Below are 26,429 nucleotides of genomic sequence, written 5' to 3' on the forward strand. Positions count from 1 at the left end.
TGATGTTCTATCAGAACCAAATAGGAACCTCTTTGTAACGTTCCCTCATGGACATCAAAATAGCGTCGGGTAGTTTGGGTCCTGAATGCTGATTGGCTGAAAACTGTGGTATATCAGACAATACGATGCAAAAATTATTGTTTACTGTTCTATTTATGTTGGTAGCCAGTTTATAATAGGAATAAGGCACCTTGTAAAATATATATATATATATATATTTTTTTTTACATTTTATTTTAATTTATCCATATCCTAGAACTTGGCACACCCCTAATAAACAGACATGTTACTTTACTTTACTGTCTTTATTGTTCCCTTGGGGAAAATGTGTTGCAGTATCATGTAGACATCTTAAAATGGTGTTTAAGAAAATAACCATACAAAAGGACCATACAAATTCATGACCGTTATATACAGTATGTTTCTCATGGTTCGCGCTTGGCCCCTTAATTCCAGCGAAGATACAGTTTAACGCTACAGCATACAATTACATTCTAGAAGATTCTGTGCTTCCAATTTTGTGGCAACAGTTTGGGGAAGGCCCTTTCAGCATGACAATGCCCCCGTGCACAAAGCAAGGTCCATACAGAAATGGTTTTGTGATTGGTGAGGAAGAACTTGACTGGCCAGCACAGAGCCCTGACCAAACACCTTTGGGATGAATTGGAATGTCGACTGCGAGCCAGGCGTAATGGCCCAACATCAGTGCATGACCTGACTAATGATCTTGTGGTTGAATGGAATTAAGTCCCCACAACAATGTTCCAACATCTAGTGGAAAGCCTTCCCAGAAGAGTGGAGGCTGCTACAGCATCAAAGGGAGGACCAACTCCATATTAATCCCCATGATTTTGGAATGAGATGTTCGATGAGCAGGTGTCCACATACACTACATGACCAAAAGTATCTCTCATACTGTATATAGGACAGATACTTCAAAACCTGGTTCCTTATGATACATTTCTTGACTTTCTGGTTTGCCATTTATGAATGTGTTATTCAATGTGATTATATGGGATACAGTGGCATAAAGTACTTAAGTAGTACTTTAAATTATTTTTACTTAAGTCGTTTTTTGGGGGTATCTGTACTTTACTATTTATATTTTTGCCTACTTTTACTATACTACATTCTGAAAGAAAATGTACTTTTTACTCCATACATTTTCCCTGACACCCAAAAGAACTCGTTACATTTAGACAGGAAAATGGTCCAATTCATACACTTATCAAGAGAACATCCCTGGTCATCCCTACTGTCTCTGATCCGGCGGACTCACTAAACACAAATGCTTTGTTTGTAAATTGTGTTGGCGTGTGCCCCTGGCTATCTGTCAATAAAAAGAACAACTCCCGGTGATCACCCTGTTGAATGTGCAGTCACTAAATAATAAACTGGATGAGTTGGCAGCAAAGGGCTAGATTTGAAGATTCATTCAATCTGCTTTACAGATACGTGCCTCAAGCAGGACAATGTTGATGTGAACATTGATGGATACACTTATTAGAGCAGATCAAGACATCACAAATCAATAGGTTGGGGGCTATGTATCTTTTGTAGATAATAGTGTAATGCGATTGAAATTCCTGTTGTATCATTCGAGTTGTATCATTCAGGCCATTCTATCTACCACGTGAGTTTGGACAGATTACCGTTATTCTGGTCTAAGTGCCTGGACCAAACAATAAAGAAGCTGCTGCTAGGATTACAGATGGTTTCAATGCTGCGCTTTCACGATCAACTGACCCGCCAGTATTTGCTTGGGGGATTTTAATACACTCTACCTCTCCTCGCACTTCCCAACTCTGCAACAGTATGTCACCTGTCCAACTCGCTCAACTTGTATCCTGGACCAGTGTTATGGCAACGCAGAGGATGCATACAAGGCAGTGTGCAGAGCACCCATCGGGAAATCAGACATAACGTTATCCATCTCCTACTGAGATACAGCCAGCAGGTGAAACAAAGAAAAATAACCTGTAGAGAAATCCATTCAGGTATGGACAGAGGAGAGTAGGGAGGAGCTCAAGGATTGCTTTGACGTCACAGACTGGGAGGTACTCTTTGACTCGTGCAGGGATCCCCACGAGTTGAGTTGACAGACAGCATCATATCATACATACAGTATTTCCCAACAACAAGCCCTGGGTCTCCAATGACTTGAAAATGTGCCTCAATGAAAGGAAGTTTGCATCCCTGAAAGGAGATACTGATGCTGTAAAGAGAAATGAATTCCGGTCAAAAATGTTGAAAGCTAAAAAAGGACTTCAAGGATAAAGTGGAGCAGTGGATCTGTCCAGCCAATCCAAAACAAGCATGGGAAGGGATTAATGCAAGGGTGGGAGGAGAAAGGAAAAGAGAGGACAATAACATAGCAGACTGTTCATCTTTTGTAAACGACCATAACTGTTTTTATGGAAGATTTGATACCGTCGATTTTAAAAGACTGATGAAACAAATATGAGCGCATCCCCAAATCCTCTCCTGTCAGAGAACAAGGTGGCTTCAGGATTGTCACATATTAAGTCACATTAAGCACCGGGCCCAGACGAACTATGGGGCAAAGTACTGAAGGTCTGCGCCAACCAACTCAAGGGAGTCTTCACACGACTGTTTCAACTCCTGCTGAGCTCCTGTACAGTGCCAAACTCCTGGAAGCTGTCGGCCATTGTACCAGTGCCTAAGAAGGCAGATGCTAAATCACCAAATGGCTTTCGACCTGTGGCCCTCACACCGCCTTCAGGCCAAATGCATGGAAAGGGGTGTGTCCTTTCACCGTTGTTGTTATCCATCTACACTAATGAGATGAAGATCCAAGGAAACAATGTGAGCCTTCTCAAGTACACGGATGACATGGCTCTGGTAGGATTTTAAAAACATTATTTTTTTTAGATGCTACGTCAGATGGGGACAGCTATTTTAAACAGACCAACAACCTTCAAGAATGGTGCTCGTCAAGTGGAAAAGACAAAGGAGCTGATCAAAAAAAGAAGAAAGAAAACCAACGCCTGTTTTTCAATCGGGATATTGAAGGGGTTTGGGATCAGCCAGGATGTTCTGGAGAGGGTGTACAGCAGCTTGGTGGAGAGCATCCTCACGTTCAATATGACAGTCTTGTATGGTGAGGAGCAAAATCAAACTCACCAGAATAGCAAACACAGCCAGCAAAGTGATTGGTTGACCACAGGCACATTTCAGCAGCCTGTTCCACAAAGCAACCAAAAAAGAAGGCAACGGCTATCATTGGCGTCCCCTCTACACCCTCCGTTCGAGAGGCTTCCTTCTGGCCGGTGCTTGAGGATGCGTTCAAACATTCATTCGTTCCTTGTGCTGTTGTATCAGTATACATACTTATCTATCCAGTCCAGTTGGGAAAGCGGTCGCTTGGGAGTGAATGTGTCAATGCCCTCTGTTTAGTGTATGCAACATTTTATTTTTTATTTTTATTTCACCTTTATTTAACCAGGTAGGCAAGTTGAGAACAAGTTCTCATTTACAATTGCGACCTGGCCAAGATAAAGCAAAGCAGTTCGACACATACAACGACACAGAGTTACACATGGAGTAAAACAAACATACAGTCAATAATACAGTATAAACAAGTCTATATACGATGTGAGCAAATGAGGTGAGATAAGGGAGGTAAAGGCAAAAAGGCCATGGTGGCAAAGTAGATACAATATAGCAAGTAAAAGACTGGAATGGTAGATTTGCAATGGGAGAATGTGCTAAGTAGAAATAAAAATAATGGGGGTGCAAAATAAATAAATAAATAAAATACAGTAGGGAAAGAGGTAGTTGTTTGGGCTAAATTATAGGTGGGCTATGTACAGGAGCAGTAATCTGTGAGCTGCTCTGACAGTTGGTGCTTAAAGCTAGTGAGGGAGATAAGTGTTTCCAGTTTCAGAGATTTTTGTAGTTCGTTCCAGTCATTGGCAGCAGAGAACTGGAAGGAGAGGCGGCCAAAGAAAGAATTGGTTTTGGGGGTGACTAGAGAGATATACCTGCTGGAGCGTGTGCTACAGGTGGGAGATGCAATGGTGACCAGCGAGCTGAGATAAGGGGGGACTTTACCTAGCAGGGTCTTGTAGATGACATGGAGCCAGTGGGTTTGGCGACGAGTATGAAGCGAGGGCCAGCCAACGAGAGCGTACAGGTCGCAATGGTGGGTAGTATATGGGGCTTTGGTGACAAAACGGATTGCACTGTGATAGACTGCATCCAATTTGTTGAGTAGGGTATTGGAGGCTATTTTGTAAATGACATCGCCAAAGTCGAGGATTGGTAGGATGGTCAGTTTTACAAGGGTATGTTTGGCAGCATGAGTGAAGGATGCTTTGTTGCGAAATAGGAAGCCAATTCTAGATTTAACTTTGGATTGGAGATGTTTGATATGGGTCTGGAAGGAGAGTTTACAGTCTAACCAGACACCTAAGTATTTGTAGTTGTCCACGTATTCTAAGTCGGAGCCGTCCAGAGTAGTAATGTTGGACAGGCGGGTAGGTACAGGTAGCGATCGGTTGAAGAGCATGCATTTAGTTTTACTTGTATTTAAGAGCAATTGGAGGCCACGGAAGGAGAGTTGTATGGCATTGAAGCTTGCCTGGAGGGTTGTTAACACTGTATCCAAAGAAGGGCCAGAAGTATACAGAATGGTGTCGTCTGCATAGAGGTGGATCAGAGACTCACCAGCAGCAAGAGCGACCTCATTGATGTATACAGAGAAGAGAGTCGGTCCAAGAATTGAACCCTGTGGCACCCCCATAGAGACTGCCAGAGGTCCGGACAGCAGACCCTCCGATTTGACACACTGAACTCTATCAGAGAAGTAGTTGGTGAACCAGGCGAGGCAATCATTTGAGAAACCAAGGCGTCGAGTCTGCCGATGAGGATGTGGTGATTGACAGAGTCGAAAGCCTTGGCCAGATCAATAACATGACGGACTGACTGGTTTAAATGTGTATGATGTGTGAATGTATGTGATCCTTTTCATGGAAGGTGATGCCAAAGAAAAATGTCCATCCTGGATGGGCAATAACATTTTATTCTGTTCTTTACTCAGTACTTTGTTGAAGCACCTATGGCAGCGATTACAGCTTTGAGTCTTCTTGGTGTATGACACTACAAGCTTGTGTGCAAAGCTGTCATCAAGGCAAATGGTGGCTAGTTTGAAGAATATAACATATTTTTGAATTTGTTTAACACTTTCTGGTTACTACATGATTCCATATGTGTTATTTCATAGTTTTGATGTCTTCACTGTTATTATCATACTTTGTAGAAAATAGTAAAAAATAAAATCCAAGACCAGCGATACATTGATTCAGCAAACAACCCAGCTGATGATCTGACTAGAGAAAAGATTTTATCAGAGCTCTCTAAACCAAGCACATGGCAACGTGGCCCTCTTCTACCCCAGTCTCCAGAGCAACCGCCCAAAGACTCTACTCCTGAGCCATCAGAAGATCAATCAGAGGTCAAGAAATCCTTCTTCTGTGGTACAGTGACGTTCAACCCTTGTGCTCAAGATGTAAGCATACACAAATCCTATCAAGAGCTCCTAGATGCTGCTGCTCAAGTACAACACATTATCAACCACTTAACCGCAAGTCCCTCTGCAGCAGACTACCTTGATGCAAAGCTAGATCTACTCAGAGAAGCCCAGCTAGACCGTTGTAGTGAAGACTTGGCATGCCTACAAGCCCAGGAATCGCTCTCATCCACTAGCTACATACTCTGCTTAGATCTGCATCATCTCGGGACTAATCCGGGTGCGAGGGATACTACGTCACTGTGACAGGATGGATGACTCCAGGTACTATCATCCTAGACCCCTGCCATCCTGTCACAAAGCTAATCATCCAGAACTACGATGACAAACGGAACCATCCTGGGACCTCCCAGCATCCCGTCTCCACCTATACAAGCCAGCCTTCTGTTCCACAGGGATGGATCGTTTCAGACCCTACAACATTAAGCTTGACAGTAAAACGGAAAAGAGATGTGCCATAATGTTCAAATGCTTGACTACTCAGTCTGTGCACATGAACTCCATTGACACAGATTCCTTTCTTGTGAAAGTATTAAAATGAACACTTTTAAGTGCTATCCTCTGGGGATGCAATGGACATCGTGCTGTATGTTTCTACCCAAATAAATTCAATTTGATTTCAATTAAATCCTATATCTCGCTCTCTCTTACTCCTCCCAAATGTGTTTCCCTCTTTTCAGTTATTTTGCCTGGTGTAATCTTCCTTTGTCTTGGTAGCCTGGTGGAACAGGCCTGCTTTTGCTCACATTAACATTTCAATGTGAGCGCAGCAGTCAGTCTGCTTGACCAGGCTAGTCTTTTGTTACATCCGTTGACGCAAAAAATGGTCTCAATAAATATAGTTGTCGGCTATGCACATTCTGCACTCAGGAATGGCTGTGTTGGCCAACCTCCCTCGACAAATTATTTTGTTTAAACTTTACATTCCAACGCCATAAATACGGACTATATTTAGGTATACTACCTTACATCATATGGTTCTGTAGAAAGAGGGAGAGACAGTTGGTTTTTCAAAATAATCAGTTTCATTCCTACACCATAAGTGGGGGCTATATACAACCTAACATTATAGTTTTTGTATACCTTTAAGGAGAGAGCGAGAGAGGGTGGGAGAGAGACACTCGTTCTGCCTCCCTGGTTTGGAATCACTCCTGCTATTTCCTCCCTGGTGAGGGCATAGCGTCACTAGAAAGAGATCCAACCAAACCAGCCAAGCTTCTCGTGTATCCCCCTTACCCTCTTCACCCTCTGTGTATTTTGTAATAATATATTACTACCTTGACTCAAGCTTATTAACGTCCATGTCACAGTTTAATAACCCACCTCAACTAAGAATGTCGTTTCTGAAGAGCATTCGTTAAAGTCCCCAAATAACTGCCACTATATTGTTTGTCTAATGTGTTGGGCTTTCTGTTTATCTCCTCCCTCTCCATATGACAGTCTGTTTATATAACCATTTCTACTGATCGAGTTACTTGGTAAATGTGGTTTTGCCATAGTAAAATGTCCACAACACAGTAAGTCACGATGGAGCTGTTAAATAGGACATAAATTCCTCCAGCAAAGCAATGGCCAGAGTGAACATGAAAACGTAACCCTCTGATGTGTTGACCAGATGACATAACACACACATACATGCGCATGCACATACTCGGACACTGAAAAAAAAACACACACCCACGCACACACCCACGCACACACAGGAATTGGACAAATTCCAAATATGTTAGATGCAGGTATGAAGTATTTTGTAATTCTTCTGACTGTGTGAACTTGAAATATGAAAAGACCATCAAACAACTCTCCAGAAAACATTCAAAACACTAAGCTCACCGTAAAGCGTTGCACATCAAATGTTAACTCTGATTATTTCCCCATTGAGTAACTTGACTCAAAAAACAACTCTGTTAAAATAGTTGTTCAGGGTTAAATTAGTGAAACACATCAATCCTGGTCTTAATTTCCACTTTTAGGTGCAAAAGTGATATGTTTTTAATTCTTAATTTCCTACTTTTAACCCCTCCCCCTGAAACAGAACTGATAGGTGGACTCAGAGATGCTGTGATGTCACGATACCCCTCAAGGGCGTTTTTTTTTCCTTTCTTTCCTGTAATTACTCTTAATTTGAGAAAAATAAAATCATCAAAATAGATATTTTGTACACAAAGAAAATCAATTAGGGGTCCACATCTAAATATTGCTCCTAGTGTTGCTCAAAGCTCAGAACACTAATCTTATCGAAAAGAAGATGTGTTACAGTATAAACATCTCCACATGGCCTGTCTTCTCTATAGACCTAGGCCTACATTCAAATGCCATAAAAATGCAAGCAATACAGTTCTGAAAATGCAATCCGTTTTTGTTTTGTCGCTGATGCTACGTATCAGTGTGATACATTGTTCATATTTCCCCCTTTTCAAGGCTATAACATTACAATTGTATCGCTAATAGGCTGTGTTTGTAGATCGACCTGAGGTGAATGAGCCTACAGCAGCCGAGGTCATTTTTGCATGTTTTTGAGGTTCTTCAAATAGCATTTTTAAAGTTTTGTAATTGTATAGAAATGCAGTAAATCAGCTTCAACTTTCAAAAATATCCCCCCCCCCCCCCCCTTTCGGACCTCACACAAACTCAAATCCTGTTTACGGCCTTTCTACAGTTATAATATAATTGGCCAAACAGCCAATGTTGGACTGAAGATGTTAACTTTGGTAACTTCCTGGGCACGGTTTCCTGGTAGCGATGGAACTTAAGCTTACCAGGGTTTTAATAATGCATCTTTCTACAGCTGCCAAAGATTTCACATGCGTTTCCCAAAACACCGCGTGTTGAGAACGTTCAAGTGCGTCGTTGGAGCATGTGTCAATAGGATCGAAAGAAAAGCAGTGCTGCTCTCATATCAGCTTTCTCCATTCAAATCCTACCCTACCATTAGAATTATTCCACAATACTGATGACGGATCAGCTCCTAGAGCGGTTGTATTCATAGTCATGGTTGAAATATATAGGCCTTTGTAGCCTATACTGTATACTGTTATCTTTTAATGCAGTCATCGCAGTTTTCCTCTGAAATAATTTTAGTATTTGCCTTTGCTTGTTTGAAACAATTGCAGACATTGGCAACTTTGTCTTTGTAGTCAACTTTGTTCTGAAGTTATTGGCGGTCACAGAGAGCCAGAATCAAGACGTTTTATGTTTAGTGGAGACGTTTATGTCTGTGTATAAACTGATGCGGAAGAGCAAAGAAGCATCTAAGCACTTAGCAGTCGGTAAATAATGCGAGTTTTCAAAGTGCAACTTTCGTAACAATGGTTTTTAGGAAACAGCTCAGAGATAGATGCCAATGCATTAGCAGTCTGGTCTGCTTAGTTCATTGACTGTAATGTAACTAGAAGAGATGAGGGATGTCTCGCTTCCTCTTCCGTCTCTGACTGGAGTGTGAATTAGCCATCGAGGAGGTAGAGTGTGGCGATTGTGTCTGCTTCGGGTCTAAACTGCAGTGACTTTCCATTGCATGTAGTAGAGATAGCAAAGCCATTTTCAGTTTGAATATTGTTGCTATATCCATACAGTAATCCATTCAAAAATGTGCTATTTGTGGCCTCGCCATAACATTTTGGAATGTAAAATCAAATCGTTCAACTGAAATTGATACCAGGTGGTAGGTTTGTTGAACGAACTCACCTTTTGTAGAGATGACACACTCAACATAATGCTCCCAGTTTTCAAGCATTTTTCAAATGGAAAAGGGGGCAGACAGGGCGAAAAGAGGCACTACAGTTACCCTTTTAAGTGATTTGAATGTCTGTACTATGGATTAAATGTCCTGGCATTGTCAGAACACTATTTGTTTTTACAGACTAATTGTTTTTCCTTAATTATACTTTGGCTCAATTACAGAACGTTTACGAAACTATTGACCACTTGCACGGTCCTTACAAAAGTACTTTTTATTCAACCTGAAAGTTTCATTCAGCCTGAAAGTTTTGCTCATAATGTGGCAGGGGATAACTTTTTCCACATGTGGCGTGATGCTAAAGCCAGAGAGTGCTAACCCAGTTGATTATTTGGGTCTACAATCTAGAAAATCCCAAGATATTAAGTCACACGAACTTGCTGTAATGCGTATGTCAATGGTCACTGTCTTCTTCCCGCCAATTGTATATGATTCATATGCTGATTTGCTGTTGAATCAATTTCGGTTACAAGGCTCATCATAAAGCAAACACACACGGAAGTGTTACTGTCTGTCCAGATGTGTCGTGTTGAGTTGTCTCTGCAAAGGTGTCCTGGTGGTCTCCCAGAGATAGTTTAGAGTTATTGATTTTCCTGCTGGGAATCTTAATTGTGAATGTTAAAAACTTCCATCCCCATGTTTCTGTTCATTGACTGTATTCTTTATGAGGCGCACATAGTTGTGACTTGTGGTTTGATGAGTATCTTTCCCACCTAATGCATCACAACTCCATCAATCTTTTTCACACGTCTGTGTTAAGCAGTCAGCTTCAAAGGTAATACCTCCACAACCCACAGACCAATCCAAGTCACTGGTGAAACACTAGGTGCCAAATAAGGCAGTAAGATTTAAGGTTCACCTATGGGTCATAGGACATCGGGTGATGTTCAGAAGGCATTGTTTTACAAGTATAACCAGATGTGTCACCCCCATGCGGGGCACGGGCACATGCCACCTCAGATTTGTTCCGTTTAAAAATTCTAAATAAAATACTAGCCACCTAGCAGTTTTATGAAGTTGGCTTTAGCTAGCCCAGACAGGTTCCCAATGTCCCAACCTCATAACTAGCTACCAAGAAGCCATTTCAGGCTATCAATGAAGTTAAGAGGTAGGCTTACAGTGCATTCGGGAAGAATTCAGACCCCTTCACTTTTCTCCACATTTTGTTATGTTACAGCCTTATTCTAAAATGAATTCAATAAAACAATTTCCTCAGCAATCTACACACAATACCCCGTAATGACAAAGCGAAAACAGGCTTTTATAAATTTTTGAAAATGTATCAAAAACAAACACATCTTATTCACATAAGTATTCAGAACCTTTGCTATGTGACTCGAAATTGAGCTCCGGTGCATCCTGTTTCCTTTGATTATCCTCGATGTTTCTACAACACGCCTGTCTACGGTGCATAAGGTTCCACAGTTGACAGTGCAGACCAGAGCAAAAACCAAGCCATTAGGTCGAAGAGTCTGGGGAAGGGTACAAAAACATTTCTGCAGCATTAAAGGTCCCCAAGAACACAGTGGCCTCCATCATTCTTAAATGGAAGAAGCTTGGGACCACCAAGACTCTTCCTAGAGCTGGCCACCCGAACAAACTGAGCAGTCGGGGGAGAAGGGCCTTTGCTCAGGGAGGTCACCATGAAATGGTTGTCCTTCAGGAAGGTTCTCCCATCTCTGCAGCACCACCAATTAGGTAGAGTGGCCAGACGGAAGCAACTCCTCAGTAAAAGGCAAATGACAGCCCCCTTGGAGTTTGCCAAAAGGCACCTAAAGTACAAGATTCTCTGGTCTGATGAAACCAAGATTGAACTCTTTGGCCTGAATGCCAAGTGTCACGTCTGGAGGAAACCTGGCACCATCCCTATGGTGGTGGCAGCAGCATCATGCTGTGGGAACGTTTTTCTGCAGCAGGGACTGGGAGACTAGTCAGGATCGAGACAAAGATGAACGGAGCAAGGTACAGAGAGATCCTTGATGAAAACCTGCACCAGAGCGCTCAGGACCTCAGACTGGGGTGAAGGTTCACCTTCCAACAGGACAATGACCCTAAGCACACAGCCAAGACAATACAGGAGTGACTTTGGGACAAGTCTCTGAATGTACTTGAGCGGCCCAACCAGAGCCCGTACTTGAACACAATCGACCATCTCTGGAGAGACCAGAAAATAGCTGTGCTGCGACGCTCCCCATCCAACCTGATCTGCAGAGAAGAATGGGAGAAACTCCCCAAATACAGGTGTGCCAAGCTTGTAGCGTCATACCCAAGAAGACTCGAGGCTTTTTCAAAAAAATTTGAAAAACCCATTACTGCTTTGTCATTATGGGGTATTGTGTGTAGATTGATGAAGGGGGAACAATTGAATACATTTTCGAATAAGGCCACAACCTAACAAAATGTGGAAAAAGTCAAGGTGTCAGAATACTTCCCAAATGCACTGTAAGTAGATCACTGCTTGTTCCGTTGGTCATAAATATTATATTTTCATTTTATTTACAATATGGATTATGGGTTAGGGTACTAGTGGCATAAGAATATACATTTTTGCCTGTGTGGGGGGGCATGACGCCCCCGAGTATAGCTTTTCTGTTTGTTTTTAATCAGTTATGTATTTCTTGTTGTGGTGTTCTCATAGTTTGCATGAGATGTGATATTGCTGTTTCTATCGAATGGCCATGTTGTCTTGACTGTTATGTCATCTTTCATGTTTGTAGATAATACGTCACTGCGGATAGATGGGGGCTCGCCTGAGATGGGCAGGATCTACCAAGACCAGCAGCCCTCCATCAAACATGGTCAGAACCGAGCGGTACGCAACGCACTGGGGGGAGGACTGGACATTGATACCCTGCCCGACAACATGACCCATGTGGTGGTGAGAAATTGAATGAGTTATGTTCAGTATAACTCTTGTAGTGGTAAGGTCTAACTAACAGGCATGATATCGATAGCAAAATTGTTATTTTCCCCTCTGCTCAGCATCTTGTTAGTTGCCATCCTAGCACCCACATCACGTTTGCTCAGGATCAGGCTCATGTGACCGACTGCGTCTCCTGCACACCACATAACACTCTTAGCCCTGTGAGCTAAAGCCTAGGCCCTCTCTGTGACACAGCTGGTTGTAGGTAATTAGCCACATCTTCATTAGCCACCGCTAATAACCACATCTCAATGCATGGCTAAGCACTTTGATAATGGGCAGCAGTGTGTGACCCCAGCAGATGAAGCCAATTGATGGGAACACGTTGGCTGAAGCTATGACCCTTTATCAGGGGTGACTGCTATTGGGATATTAATGACAGGTGTATGGTAGTTTGCAAGCGAGTTTTCCATAGATGGGTTTTTACACCGTGTGTTTGTGGTTTGGTTTTACTATCCTTGTGGGTAACAGAAGTCTTCACAAGGATATTAAAACAAGGACAATTCGGAAAAGTGGGGACATTTTGTCGGTCCCCGCAAGGAAAAAGGCTATTTTAGGCTTTGGGGTCAGGTTTAGAGTTAGAATTAGGGTTTAGGAGTTAAGGTTACGTTAAGTTTTAGGGTTAGGGGTTTGAGGTTAGGGAAATAGGATTTTGAATTGGAATACATTTTTGGCTTAATAAAATGTGTGTTTAAATGTGTTTGTTGGATTAGTTGGTGTGGTGGGGACCAGTGTATCATCTTGCTCTTATTACCACATAAGTATAATTTCTGCCAAATAAATTGTGATGAGCTTTTTTCGGCACTACAAATTGACAACAGATCCTGGCCTTGTCCTGTCAACTTAGCGTGTGTGTCGTCTGGTTTCACACAAGACCCTCTAACTAACTTCTCACCGCGGCAGCTCTCGTTGACCAATCTCAATGCAGCTTAGGTGTTTCAGCCCTGGGCAAAGTCTGGGGATCTGCCCTCCTCTCAGACCCGGAGATTCCCCCAGAAACAGTGCCTTGTGTTGGGTCTCGGGGAAGGAGAGAAAGTGGGTCACTCGCTGTATGTGGAGCAGCCAGATCGTCATTGAGAACACTGCATTTAACTGCTCCACTTTCACAGCCCACACCTAAACCCCAGCACCATTGCTCTCTGTCACCTTGAAGCAAGGCACACATTAATAATGTGATCGAGTTCTGAGATCCGTTAAATAGATAGAGAGGCTTACAATGCCAAAGCACTGAGATCATTAGAGTATGTATACAGCTCCCCCACCTGGTGTAAATGAAAATACAGTACATGGAAAGGACCCCTGGTGTCACTATGCACAATAGTTAACTCCAACCTCTATTACTAATTAGCATCATAGCTATCATCTTACCATCATAAGGACTACCATCTTCCACAACCATACATATTAAGAATACAATGGAATAGCCTCCTGCTCTAGATTGAATCAAGGGTAATGATTTAATTTGACTACATAGCCATAACACCTTCATTACACATCTATAAGTATTTCATGAACGTGTTATAACAGGTCCTAACCACATTAAAGGTTAATGAAATACATCCATAGCATATCTATAGCGTCTTAATAGACACATCATTACAACAACAGCGTAGTGTGATCATTATGGCTGTTCTCTAAAATGTGCCATACCAGTGTTAGCGAATATGCCTAAAGGCCAAACCACATTTTGAAAATGATGCTGCTATATAGCCAGTACTTGCCCCATTTCCCGCACCGGCCGGTATAGGCCCGTGACTTAAAGTATGGTCTTTTTCTTCTCAATGAGGTCAATGGTGCATGAAGATCCCCACAGTGTTGAATCCTCAGGGTAAATTTTACAGATCAAAATCGTGTAGTTGAGGGTCAAGGCTCTTTCGCAACTCATTAAACAGCCCTCCTCCACATCCCTATTAGGTTGAGCGTACTGGTCCATAATGCACACATAAAGGGTCTATTTATGAATTATATGCAGTCAAAGTAAAGCTTATCTATTTTCCCATTCATTAAGCATTTATAACTAAGCATTTCATGGTTAATTACCTGTGCAGTTTGCCACTGATCTATAACACCAACATTACAAGTCTATGTATGATTTCTATGCAGTCAATGTACTGTCAATTCTATTTTCCCATTAAAGTATTTATAAAGCATTTATAAACATGTCTCACTTATCAAAAAGTATACAGACACAACACAATATTAAAGGCCCAGTACAGTCAAAATAAATAAAAATTCCTGTGTTTTTCATATTGTACAACAGCTAAAACTAACATTTTGAAAGAAATCTGTGTTATCAGTGTTAAATCAGTGTTAAATCAGTGTTATTTTCTGACAGTTGCTGGTTAAAAATACAATCTACACAGGACCTTCTAATCCGCAGGTTTGCATGCGAGGGAATTTCAGCTTTCCATGGTGACATCACCATACGGTAAATTTGTTAATAGACCAATAACACAGTTCCAAACCACTCCAATAAGAGACTGTTTTAGTTTTCCCCCTCCCCCCAGATCATTCTCAGACAGTCCTTGCTTGACAAAGTTTTTTGCTAAAAAGCTATTTGTGCCCAGTTAATGGAAATCTATTACTGTAAGGTACCTAATTGTTACCCAGTAATGACTTGATGTTGGGCTAAAAATGGCCGCATTGTGCCTTTAAAGGAAATATGAACATTCTATTTACATTTTCCAGATGTAGCTAGCACAGAAAATAATTGTTGAGGACATCGCCGAAGAATCCTACTGTTGACATTTTTCAGTTAGACTTTTCTTGAGTAGATTTGACAAAGATTGGTAGAGCATGGCACTTGTAATGCCAGGGTAATGGACTTGATACCCAGGAACAGCCATTCGTGTGGGTGTATGCATGTATGCATGAATGACTACTTCGCTTCGGATAAAAGCATATACACTGAGTACTCAAACATTAAGAACACCTGCTCTTTGCATGACAGACTGTGCAGGTGAAAGCTATGGTCCCTTATTGATGTCACTTGCCACTAACTATTAGGAAGGTGTTCCTAATATTTGGTATGCTCAGTGTATATGAGTCAAACGTTTATTATACTGTCAAAATTGACAAATTGTGAATAGTTTAATTTTGGTCATAGTCAGGCTCGTCCAAAACTGAATTTTGTGAGACTTGTGGTAATCAAATTTATTGGTCACATACACGTGTTTAGCAGATGTTATTGCGGGTGTTGCGAAATGCTTGACTGCATCACAACGTAAATGGAGGTTGGGTTTGTTTCAATCCTGCCCACACGCCCATGGTTGGCAGCACACAAGGAATCATCAATGCAGAGTGCAGTTGCACATGACCCGATTATAATGCCTGTGATAAATTTGGGTTACTTTGGATATCCCTATGGGGCTAGCTAGGGACCATCTGTAAATTACAGAATGTACATGGGACAATATGTCTTATGCAGCAAAATAATTGAATTGTGTTTTTCTTTTTACATTAGATAAAAGTAGAGACTCAAAACTACAAAATTGTATATCATACACTGTAGTTGAGGAACAATAGGAAAGTAATTCTGCATTGAAAGTTGAACGTGTAACCCCACTTTTGAGCAAATGGCCCTTGAATGTTTTGGTACACCTACTGGAGAGCTCTTCTTTGTTTACAACTATTGTGCATCGTTCACACCCTCTTAAGTCTTAAACCCACCCAATCTCTTTAAGGATTCACATGTGCTAAACAGAGTGAGTAAGGTGGTGTAGTAAAGAACCAAAGATTTCAAGACTGAAAGTAGTAGCCTACAATAAGGAGAAACTCCAGGCAAAAATACACCTGATCTAATCCTTGGCCTATATTCTAATCTGACTTTGGTGCAGGTTATGTTGTTCTTCACATTAACGTCTCTAGTAAACACACACTATATCAAATAAAATCATTTTATGTCACGCGCACAGGATGCAGAAGGTGTAAACGATACAGTGAAATAGTTACTTGTATATTTGCATAGCAGCACTATTAAAAATATAAAGTGTCCAGATAAAAATATAGTATAAATATTTTATCATTATTAGGTGATGCGTATCCAGACACTAGGGGTGTGCCGAGTAGTCCGACAAACGAGTATCGTAACGGATATGGGCAATTTTCTGGATACAATTATGATCAGAGTATTTTTTTGTAATTATCTATGATCAGAAAAAATATGTTTTTTGGGGTGCCAGCAAGCATGTTTCTTACTTGTGAGAGTTTTTTAAATCAAACTATTTTGTCTTTGAGTCACTCATATGCGTGGTCTAAATAACTCAACTGGCTAGTTTGTCTGTCAAAAGAGAAGGGCGGGCTGTATGTTGAACTTGCTGTTCTGATTGGATAGAGTGAAGCTGTATTTCTCCGCCCACTCGCTTCATAATTTCATCCAAACACTTTTCCTCGCATGTTTTCGATCTGATCATTTAGATTGCTGCTGCCTGTTACTATGATAAATCAACATGGCGAGGACATTTGTATTCAATGAGCATAATATCTAACAAGTGGGGCAAGGGTTTGGGAAAGATTAAACGCTAATGCACATTCTGACTGAGTGACAGCAAACTTGTCTGCCTGCTGCAAATTGAGGACAGACACACATACAAACCCACCCCTCCGCACACTGCTCTTAATCTGCAGCTTTTTTTGCAGTGAGAACATGCAGGGAGGTGTTTTGCCAACATCTATTTAGGCATATTAAAGCACTTGTTTTTTCCCCGATCAAGAGTATAATCCGATTCAACTGTCAATTTACGGATACGAATATAGATATGTCGGCGCACCCCTACCAGACACACTTGTCTAAATTGATGGGTCATGTGAAAGAAATGCTATAACCACCCCCCAGCCACATCTAGCTAAGTGGATGGGTCACTATTGTCTAGGCGTGTACACATGTTTGTGAAATACAATAGATGGCTGTAATCATCCCCAGACACACCTGGCTAACTTGATGAGTAATCATCTAGCGAAGTGTAGTCTTTTGTTTAGACATGTAACGTTATCTAGCTAGCTAAACAATGAACCATAATCCCAACCCATACTAATAGCAATACAAACTGATTTTCATAGCTAGCCACCATACATGAAATGCTGTAGTATCAATCTGCAGGTAGCTAAAGTTAACCAACTAGGTTCAATTTTAGATAGCTAGCTAATATTAGGCTATAACTAGCAGTGCAAATGGCTTTCTGAGATACAAATAATATTACTGCATAGATCACACACGTAACGTTTGCTAGCTAGCGAACAGTACGCTTTAATTTGCAATGAAAAAGAAACGTGTAATATTTGAAAATGTAGCTAAACTCTTACCCATATACATAGATGAACGTTTCACAGCAGACTAGAACCCTTTAACTATGTTTTGTTTGTACAGCTTGTTTGGCCCGTGTTGTGTCAAGTCTCTCCGGTTCACACTGACCGTGTGCAGAAAGTAGTCCATCACAACTTTTTCCCACTAATCTTTGTCGATAGTGCCTGCTAAATTCAGGACAGGAATGTTAAGAGCAGTAGCAACACTTTTGCAGTAATCCATGGCAAAAGCAAGGATTATCTACACATGCTGAGCAGCTCATGTTATAGACAGAATCATGCTATGTGGCAGACTAATCTGAACTCATTGCTTGGCATGTCCAGTCCATCCATTATCTCAGACAATCATGGCTAGCGGGAAGGTTCCTGTCTTTTTCCGTGTCTAAACCAACTAGACTCGTAATTTAACCATTTTATTTGTATTTACAGATGGCGTACAAGTTCGTTAAGGTACATGTCAGTTTGCATATTCCAGAAGGCATTTCTGGCAAAACAAAAACGCATTTTGATAAACAAATTAAAAACAAATGCCTCTCCTGGGAAGTACTGATGTACGACATTAGCATAGCTTCATGTTAAAATTGACATAGCTCCAAACTTCAATGACTTAAACCTAAAACCAACTATAAATTGTAGAAATTCAAATAAAATATTGAAAGCATTTAATGAGAACTAAAAGGATGAAAACAAGAAAATATTGTCATCTACATTGTGTAATTCACTGATGGTCCCTAACTAGCCACGGAGATAGGCAATCCAAAGTCAAACCAACTTTGCAACGGTCGCACACCAGCCGGCTGAAGCTAATTAGTTAAATAATTTGGCTAACTCTTCCCACCATTGAACAAGCACATCAAACCACACATCAAAACCAACTCAGGTCTGAATTCAGTCATGGCCGCAAGCATTTCTAAGAGATTCTCAGGTACTTTGTATACACTGTATAGCCTGTACCAGCCCTTTTCCTCCTCCTCACTTAGGTCAATAGTGCATTAAAATCCCCACAGGGTTGAATCATAAGGGTACATTTTTTTTGTTCTGAAAGTCGCAAGCACAGGCCAAAAGTGTTCCCCCAGAACATTGGGTACTACATCACATATGTGCGGTTATGTGCACCACATTATTGCTCTCTGTCTGCTATGTCCACTGAGCTGTTGGGCCCGCCCTGTAACCTCATTGGATAACGCTGGGCAGGCATCTTGATTGCTGTCACTCAAATGCGAGGGGCTGAAGCTCATTGTCTAGAACTCGAATTGCTAGAGGGCTGGCCCACGTGGGGGGAAATGTAGGGAAAATGGCGCAGCACAGCTTCAAGAAAAGTTACTTTCAAACTAGGGTTTTCGTGGTTAATTGAGATGAGACAGTAATTCTGCACATAGATTATGCATGTATGAACTACACACTCACACATCCAGCCGAACGTTCCCAAAGTATTGGAAAATGTCTTTAAAACCTCTTTGGGCTAGGTGGGACACTAGTGACCCACCTCGCCAACATCCAGTGAAATTGCAGAGAGCAAAATTCAAAATACAAAAATCATAATATTAAACATTCATGAAAATACATGTCATACATTTAAAAGGTTAACTTCTTGTTAATCCAGCCGCTTTGTCAGATTTCAAAAAGGCTTTACGACGAAAGCACACCGTACGATTATCTGAGGACAGCGACCCGCTTACAAAAGCATTAAAAACTTTCCCAAACCAGCAGAGGCATCACAAAAGTCAGAAATAGCGATAAAATAAATCACTTACCTTTGAAGATCTTCTTCTGTTTGCAATCGCAAGGGTCCCAGCTACATAACAAATGGTCGTTTTGTTCGATAAAGTTCTTCTTTATATTCCAAAAAAGTCAGTTTAGTTGGCGTGCTTGATTCAGTAATCCACCTTTTCCACTCATTCAAAATGCATACAAAGGAATCCCAAAAGTTACCAATAAACTTTGTTCAAACAAGTCAAACAACGTTTCTAATCAATCCCCTAATATGTAAATAAACTATAAAATTTAAGACGGAGAATTGTATGTTCAATACCGGAGATAAATAACGAAGTGCGCGCTCATCCACGTGCGCCACAACACTACAGTCAAAATAAGAGCCACCTTGAAAAACTACCAATTCTAGCTAATTTTTCAAAGAACAAGCCTGAAACCCTTTCTAAAGACTGTTGACATCTAGTGGAATCCAGAGGAACTGCAATCTGGGAGGATTTCCTTTGATTTTCCCATAGACAGGCATTTCAATGGGTGGTCAACTCAAAATAAAAAAATTCCGGATGGATTCTCCTCGGGTTTTCGCCTGCCATATCAGTTCTGTTATACTCACAGACATTATTTTAACAGTTTTAGAAACTTGTGTTTCCTATCCAATACTACCAATGATATAATTATATATATTTATATCCAATACTATCAATCATATAATATATATAAATATATATGCATATTCTAGCTTCTGGGCCTGAGTAACAGGCAGTTTACTTTGGGCATGTCAGTCATTCGAACGTCCGAATACTGCCCCCTATCCATAAGAAGTTAATGAATCAAATCAAAAACAAGGCCAAATCAGGAAGTGCAGTTGCCTTTAACCACTCCTCTGCTGTCAAAACGAAAGCAACTGATTTCTGTGTCTTAATTTGATCCTGTTTTATACAGGACAATATACAGTGCCTTCGGAATCTATTCAAACCCCTTGACTTTGTCCACATTTTGTTAAGTTACACACTTAGTCTAAAATGTATTTGTTTTTGACAAAGAAAACACAGGTTTTTAGAAATGTTTAGAAATGTAGAAGTATTTTTTTAAACCCAGAAATGTTACATTTACTTAAGCATTCAGACCCTTTACTCAGTACTTTGAAGCACCTTTGGAAGCGATAACAGCATTATGACGCTACAAACTTGGCACACCTGCATTTGTGGAGCTTCTCCCATTCTCTGCAGATCTTCTCAAGCTCTGTCAGGTTGAATGGGGAGCGTCACTGCAAAGCTTTTTTCAGGGCTCTCCAGAGGTGTTTCTATCGGGTTCAAGTCCATGCTGTGGCTGGACCACTCAAGGACATCCAGAGACTTGTCCAGAAGCCACTCCTGTGTTGTCTTAGCTGTGTGCTTAGGGTCGTTGTCCTGTTGGAACGTGAACCTTTGCCCCAGTCTGAGGTCCTGAGCGCTCTGGAGCATGTTCTGATCAAGGATCTCTCTGTACTTTGCTAGGTTCATCTTTACCTCAATCCTGTCTCTCAGACTGGGGTGAAAGTTCACCTTCCAACAGGAAAATGACCGAATGCACTGTATATCAGCATAATTTTCAAGTCATCGTTTGGCCTTTTTGCATATTCACTAACAATGGTATAGCAGAAGCACACTTTTGAGAACATCCATAATGATGACACTATGCTGTCATTGTAATGATGCATCTATTAACATCTTATGGCTGCAGGGGCAGTATTGAGTAGCTTGGATGAAAGGTGCCCAGAGGTGCCCAGAGTAAACGGCCTGCTCCTCAGTCTCAGTTGCTAATATATGCATATTATTATTAGTATTGGATAGAAAACACTTTGAATGATGTCTGTGAGTATAACATAACTCCTATGGCAGGCAAAAATCTGAGAAGAAATCCAAACAGGAAGTGAGAAATCTGAGGTTGGTTGATTTCCAACCCAGGCCCTACTGAAATCACAGTGGGATATGAATGAAGTTGCACTTCCTAGGGCTTCCACTAGATGTCAACCGTCTTTAGAAACTTGAATGAGGCTTCTACTGTGTTGTGGGCCTGAATAAGAGCTGAGTCAGGTTACTGGCAGAGAGCCATTTCCTGGCCACATGATATCGTACTGCGTTCCATTGCTTCTCTAGACACAGATTTTAACTTTATCAAACAAAACATACATGTATTGTGTAACAGGAAGTCCTTTGAGTGTCATCTGATGATCATCAAAGGTTAGTGATTAATTTTATCTCTATTTATTTTTTGTGACTCCTCTCTTTGGCTAGAAAAATGGCAGAGTTTTTCTTTGGCTTGGTGGTGACCTAACATAATCGTTTGTGGTGCTTTCGCTGTAAAGCCTATTTGAAATCGGACACTGTGGTGGGATTAACAACCAGATGACCTTTAAAACGGTATAAAATGCATGTATGTTTGAGGAATTGTAATTATGAGATTTCTGTTGTTTTGAATTTGGCGTCTGCACTTTCACTGGCTGTTGTCATATCATCCCGTTAACGGGATTGCAGCCCTAAGAAGTTTTTAAGATACCTAAATATGAGCTTTGCATAACATGAGTGCGCTATACATATGCTATGGATATATTTCATTAACCTTTAATAATGCAGTTGGAACATGTTATCACGTTGATGAAATGCTTATAGATGTGTAATAAATGCATTATGGTGATGTAGTCAAAGTCAATTTTGACCAAATCAAGGCCTTGGGCAATTGACCAGTGAATTCACTGAAACTCTGGAAAAGCTTTCCGTGCTAATCAGCGCCCTCTCTCTCAGGAGGACTCTCAGAGGTACTACAGGTGGAGGAGTTACGGGCCAGGAGACAGACGGATGGAGGAACTCTGGGTAGACCTAAATGCTGTGCAACAGAGCAAAGTCAGAGTGCACGGCATCCTGTCCAACACACACCGGCAGGCAGCGGTGAGACATGCACGCATGCGCACACTCACACACACTATACACATACAGATGGAAAGTGGTTAGAGTTGGTGGGAGAATGAGACGTACACAAGAGCACAGAAACGATACTGTACATAAGCCTGCATGCAGTCTTTGACACCATGACATTGCCATCATGACTGACATGCTGTCTGATATGATATATGCTCCTCCTAGCGTGTGGCTCTCTCCTTTGACTTCCCCTTCTATGGACACTACCTGAGACAAATCACCATAGCAACAGGAGGTAAACTGAATTTATATTACTAAAACTGTCCAAACTAGCCGTCTCTTCACTATGCGGTAAATGCTTCTATGCGAACACATCCAACAGTATCACATTATTATGTATTGAAAAACTAGACTGTTGCCACACAGATATATTCTTAAACCCTTCAAATTGGGCCCCAATTGTTTTGTTTCCTACAAGGTACACTTTAAGCAAGAGAAGCTATTAGCGCTCTGCTTATCCCATTTCCAGAGTAGGTTCCAGATAAATGGAATTCTAAATCGCTTTTCATAATGAAATACAGTGCCTTGCGAAAGTATTCGGCCCCCTTGAACTTTGCGACCTTTTGCCACATTTCAGGCTTCAAACATAAAGATAAAACTGTATTTTTTTGAAGAATCAACAACAAGTGGGACACAATCATGAAGTGGAACGACATTTATTGGATATTTCAAACTTTTTTAACAAATCAAAAACTGAAAAATTGTGCGTGCAAAATTATTCAGCCCCCTTAAGTAAATACTTTGTAGCGCCACCTTTTGCTGCGATTACAGCTGTAAGTCGCTTGGGGTATGTCTCTATCAGTTTTGCACATCGAGAGACTGACATTTTTTCCCATTCCTTCTTGCAAAACAGCTCGAGCTCAGTGAGGTTGGATGGAGAGCATTTGTGAACAGCAGTTTTCAGTTCTTTCCACAGATTCTCGATTGGATTCAGGTCTGGACTTTGACTTGGCCATTCTAACACCTGGACATGTTTATTTTTGAACCATTCCATTGTAGATTTTGCTTTATGTTTTGGATCATTGTCTTGTTGGAAGACAAATCTCCGTCCCAGACTCAGGTCTTTTGCAGACTCCATCAGGTTTTCTTCCAGAATGGTCCTGTATTTGGCTCCATCCATCTTCCCATCAATTTTAACCATCTTCCCTGTCCCTGCTGAAGAAAAGCAGGCCCAAACCATGATGCTGCCACCGCATGTTTGACAGTGGGGATGGTGTGTTCAGCTGTGTTGCTTTTACGCCAAACATAACGTTTTGCATTGTTGCCAAAAAGTTTAATTTTGGTTTCATCTGACCAGAGCACCTTCTTCCACATGTTTGGTGTGTCTCCCAGGTTGCTTGTGGCAAACTTTAAACAACACTTTTTATGGATATCTTTAAGAAATGGCTTTCTTCTTGCCACTCTTCCATAAAGGCCAGATTTGTGCAATATACGACTGATTGTTGTCCTATGGACAGAGTCTCCCACCTCAGCTGTAGATCTCTGCAGTTCATCCAGAGTGATCATGGGCCTCTTGGCTGCATCTCTGATCAGTCTTCTCCTTGTATGAGCTGAAAGTTTAGAGGGACGGCCAGGTCTTGGTAGATTTGCAGTGGTCTGATACTCCTTCCATTTCAATATTATCGCTTGCACAGTGCTCCTTGGGATGTTTAAAGCTTAGGAAATATTTTTGTATCCAAATCCGGCTTTAAACTTCTTCACAACAGTATCTCGGACCTGCCTGGTGTGTTCCTTGTTCTTCATGATGCTCTCTGCGCTTTTAACGGACCTCTGAGACTATCACAGTGCTGGTGCATTTATACGGAGACTTGATTACACACAGGTGGATTGTATTTATCATCATTAGTCATTTAGGTCAACATTGGATCATTCAAAGATCCTCCCTGAACTTCTGGAGAGAGTTTGCTGCACTGAAAGTAAAGGGGCTGAATGATTTTGCACGCCCAATTTTTCAGTTTTTGATTTGTTAAAAAAGTTTGAAATATCCAATAAATGTCATTCCACTTCATGATTGTGTCCCACTTGTTGTTGATTCTTCACATAAAAATACAGTTTTATATCTTTATGTTTGAAGCCTGAAATGTGGCAAAAGGTCGCAAAGTTCAAGGGGGCCGAATACTTTCGCAAGGCACTGTATTAAGATTGAAAATGGTAACCATTGAGTTAGCCGCTACAGACCCAAAGCCTCCGAATTACAGGGATGTGTGATTTATGGCACCATTACTAATTCATTCACATTATGCAGTTCCTCCTCTGAAACTATGAGAAGGTTTTCGATATATTTGACAATTTCAATAATTTCTATATTCTTGGAATGAAAGGCTTTTCAGGTAAAACTGTCTTATTGTTTTATTTGTCACTATGCAAGCCACAGTACAGAACAACAGGCTACTTTTGACATCGTACTGTACATAGGAGTGTACAAGAGATGTTGCACCTACCGTGACAATTAAAACCTACCCTAACAAGAAACTGTGGATAGATGGCGGCATTCGCACAAACCTGAAAGCGCGAACTGTCGCATTTAACCATGGAAAGGTGACTATAAAGGGAAAGGGAATATGGGTGAATACAGTGTAGTTATTCCCTCCGCAAGGCAATCAAACAAGCAAAATGTCAGTATAGAGACAAAGTGGAGTCGCAATTCAACGGCTCAGACACGAGACATATGTGGCAGGGGCTACAGACAATTACGGACTACAAAAGGAAAACCAGCCATAACACGGACACCGATGCCTTGCTTCCAGACAAACAAAACACCTTTTTTGCCCGTTTTGAGAATAATACAATGCCACCAACATGGCCCGCTACCAAGCACTGTGGACTCTCCTTCTCCGGGGCTGACAAGAGTAAGACATTTAAACGTGTTAACCCTCGCATGGATGCCGGCCCAGACGGCATCCCTAGGCACGTCCTCAGAGCATGCGCAGACCAGCTGGCTGGTGTGTTTACGGACATATTCAATCTCTCACTATCCCAGTCTGCTGTCCCCACATGCTTCAAGATGTTCCTGTACCTAAGGAGGCAAAGGTAACTGAACTAAATGACTATTGCCTCGTACCACTCACTTCTGTTATCATGAAGTGCTTTGAGATACTAGTCAAGGAACACCTCCACCTTACCAGTAACCCTAGACCCACTTCAATTTGCTTACCGCCCAAATTTAGGTCCACAGATGCTGCAATTGCCATCACACTGCACACTGCCCTATCCCATCTGGACAAGAGGAATACCTATGTAAGAAGGCTGTTCATTGACTATAGATAAGCATGGGTCAACAACATCTCCACTTCGTTGATCCTCAACACTGGGGCCCCACAAGGGTGTGTGCTCAGCCCCCTCCTGTACTCCCTGTTCACCCATGACTGCATGGCCATGCACGCCTCCAACTCAATCAAGTTTGCAGATGACACAAGAGTAGTAGGCTTGATTACCAACAACTACGAGACAGCCTACAGGGAGAAGGTGAGGGCACTCAGAGTGTGATGTCAGGAAAACAACTTCTCACTCAATGTCGTCAAAACAAAGGAGATGATAGTGGACTTCAGGAAACAGCAGAGGGAGCACCCCAATATCCACATCGACGGGAAAGCAGTGGAAGAGGTGGAAAGTTTTAAGTTCCTCGGGCGTACACATCACAGACAAACTGAAATGGTCCACCCACACAGACAGTGCGGTAAAGAAGGCGCAACAGCACCACTTCAACCTCAGGAGGCTGAAGAAATGTTGCTTGTCACCTAAAACCCTCACAAACTTTGACAGATGTACAATTGAGAGCATCCTGTTGGGCTGTATCACCTCCTGGTACAGCAACTGCACCTCCCACAACTGCAAGGCTCTCCAGAGGGTGGTGTGGTCTACACAACGCATTACCAGGTGCAAACTAACTGCCCACCAGGACACCTACAAAACCCGATGTCACAGGAAGGCCAAAAAGATCATCAAGGACAACAACCATCCGAGCCACTACCTGTTCACCCCGCTACCATCCAGGAGGTGAGGTCAGTACATGTGCATCGAAGCTGGGTCCGAGAGACTGAAAAACAGCTTCTATATCAAGGCAATCCGACTGTTAAACAGCAATCACTAACACAGAGAGGCTGATGTCTCATACAGACTTGAAATCATTGGCCACTAAATGGATCACTCGTCACTTTAATAATGTTCACATTTCTTGCATTAATCAACTCATATGTTGCATTATATACCATTTATTGGATCTTGTCTGTCAATGCTCATCCATATATTTAT

The 26,429-nt window shown here is 41.5% G+C and overlaps 1 protein-coding gene across 2 annotated transcripts in view; it reads left to right on the top strand.

Annotated features, from left to right (window-relative positions):
- The window catches only part of plxdc1 (plexin domain containing 1), a 92,894-nt gene that overhangs the window by 15,281 nt on the left and 51,184 nt on the right, over positions 1 to 26,429 (top strand). For both annotated transcript variants that reach the window (XM_021565397.2, XM_021565398.2), the window contains exons 2-4: positions 12,005 to 12,165; positions 22,005 to 22,148; positions 22,344 to 22,413. In XM_021565397.2, the coding sequence (XP_021421072.2) occupies positions 12,005 to 12,165; positions 22,005 to 22,148; positions 22,344 to 22,413 (375 nt within the window). The remainder of the gene's footprint in view (positions 1 to 12,004; positions 12,166 to 22,004; positions 22,149 to 22,343; positions 22,414 to 26,429) is intronic.

The sequence above is a fragment of the Oncorhynchus mykiss genome, chromosome 16, assembly GCF_013265735.2.
Source record: "Oncorhynchus mykiss isolate Arlee chromosome 16, USDA_OmykA_1.1, whole genome shotgun sequence".
In the NCBI taxonomy this organism is placed as follows: Eukaryota; Metazoa; Chordata; class Actinopteri; order Salmoniformes; family Salmonidae; genus Oncorhynchus; species Oncorhynchus mykiss.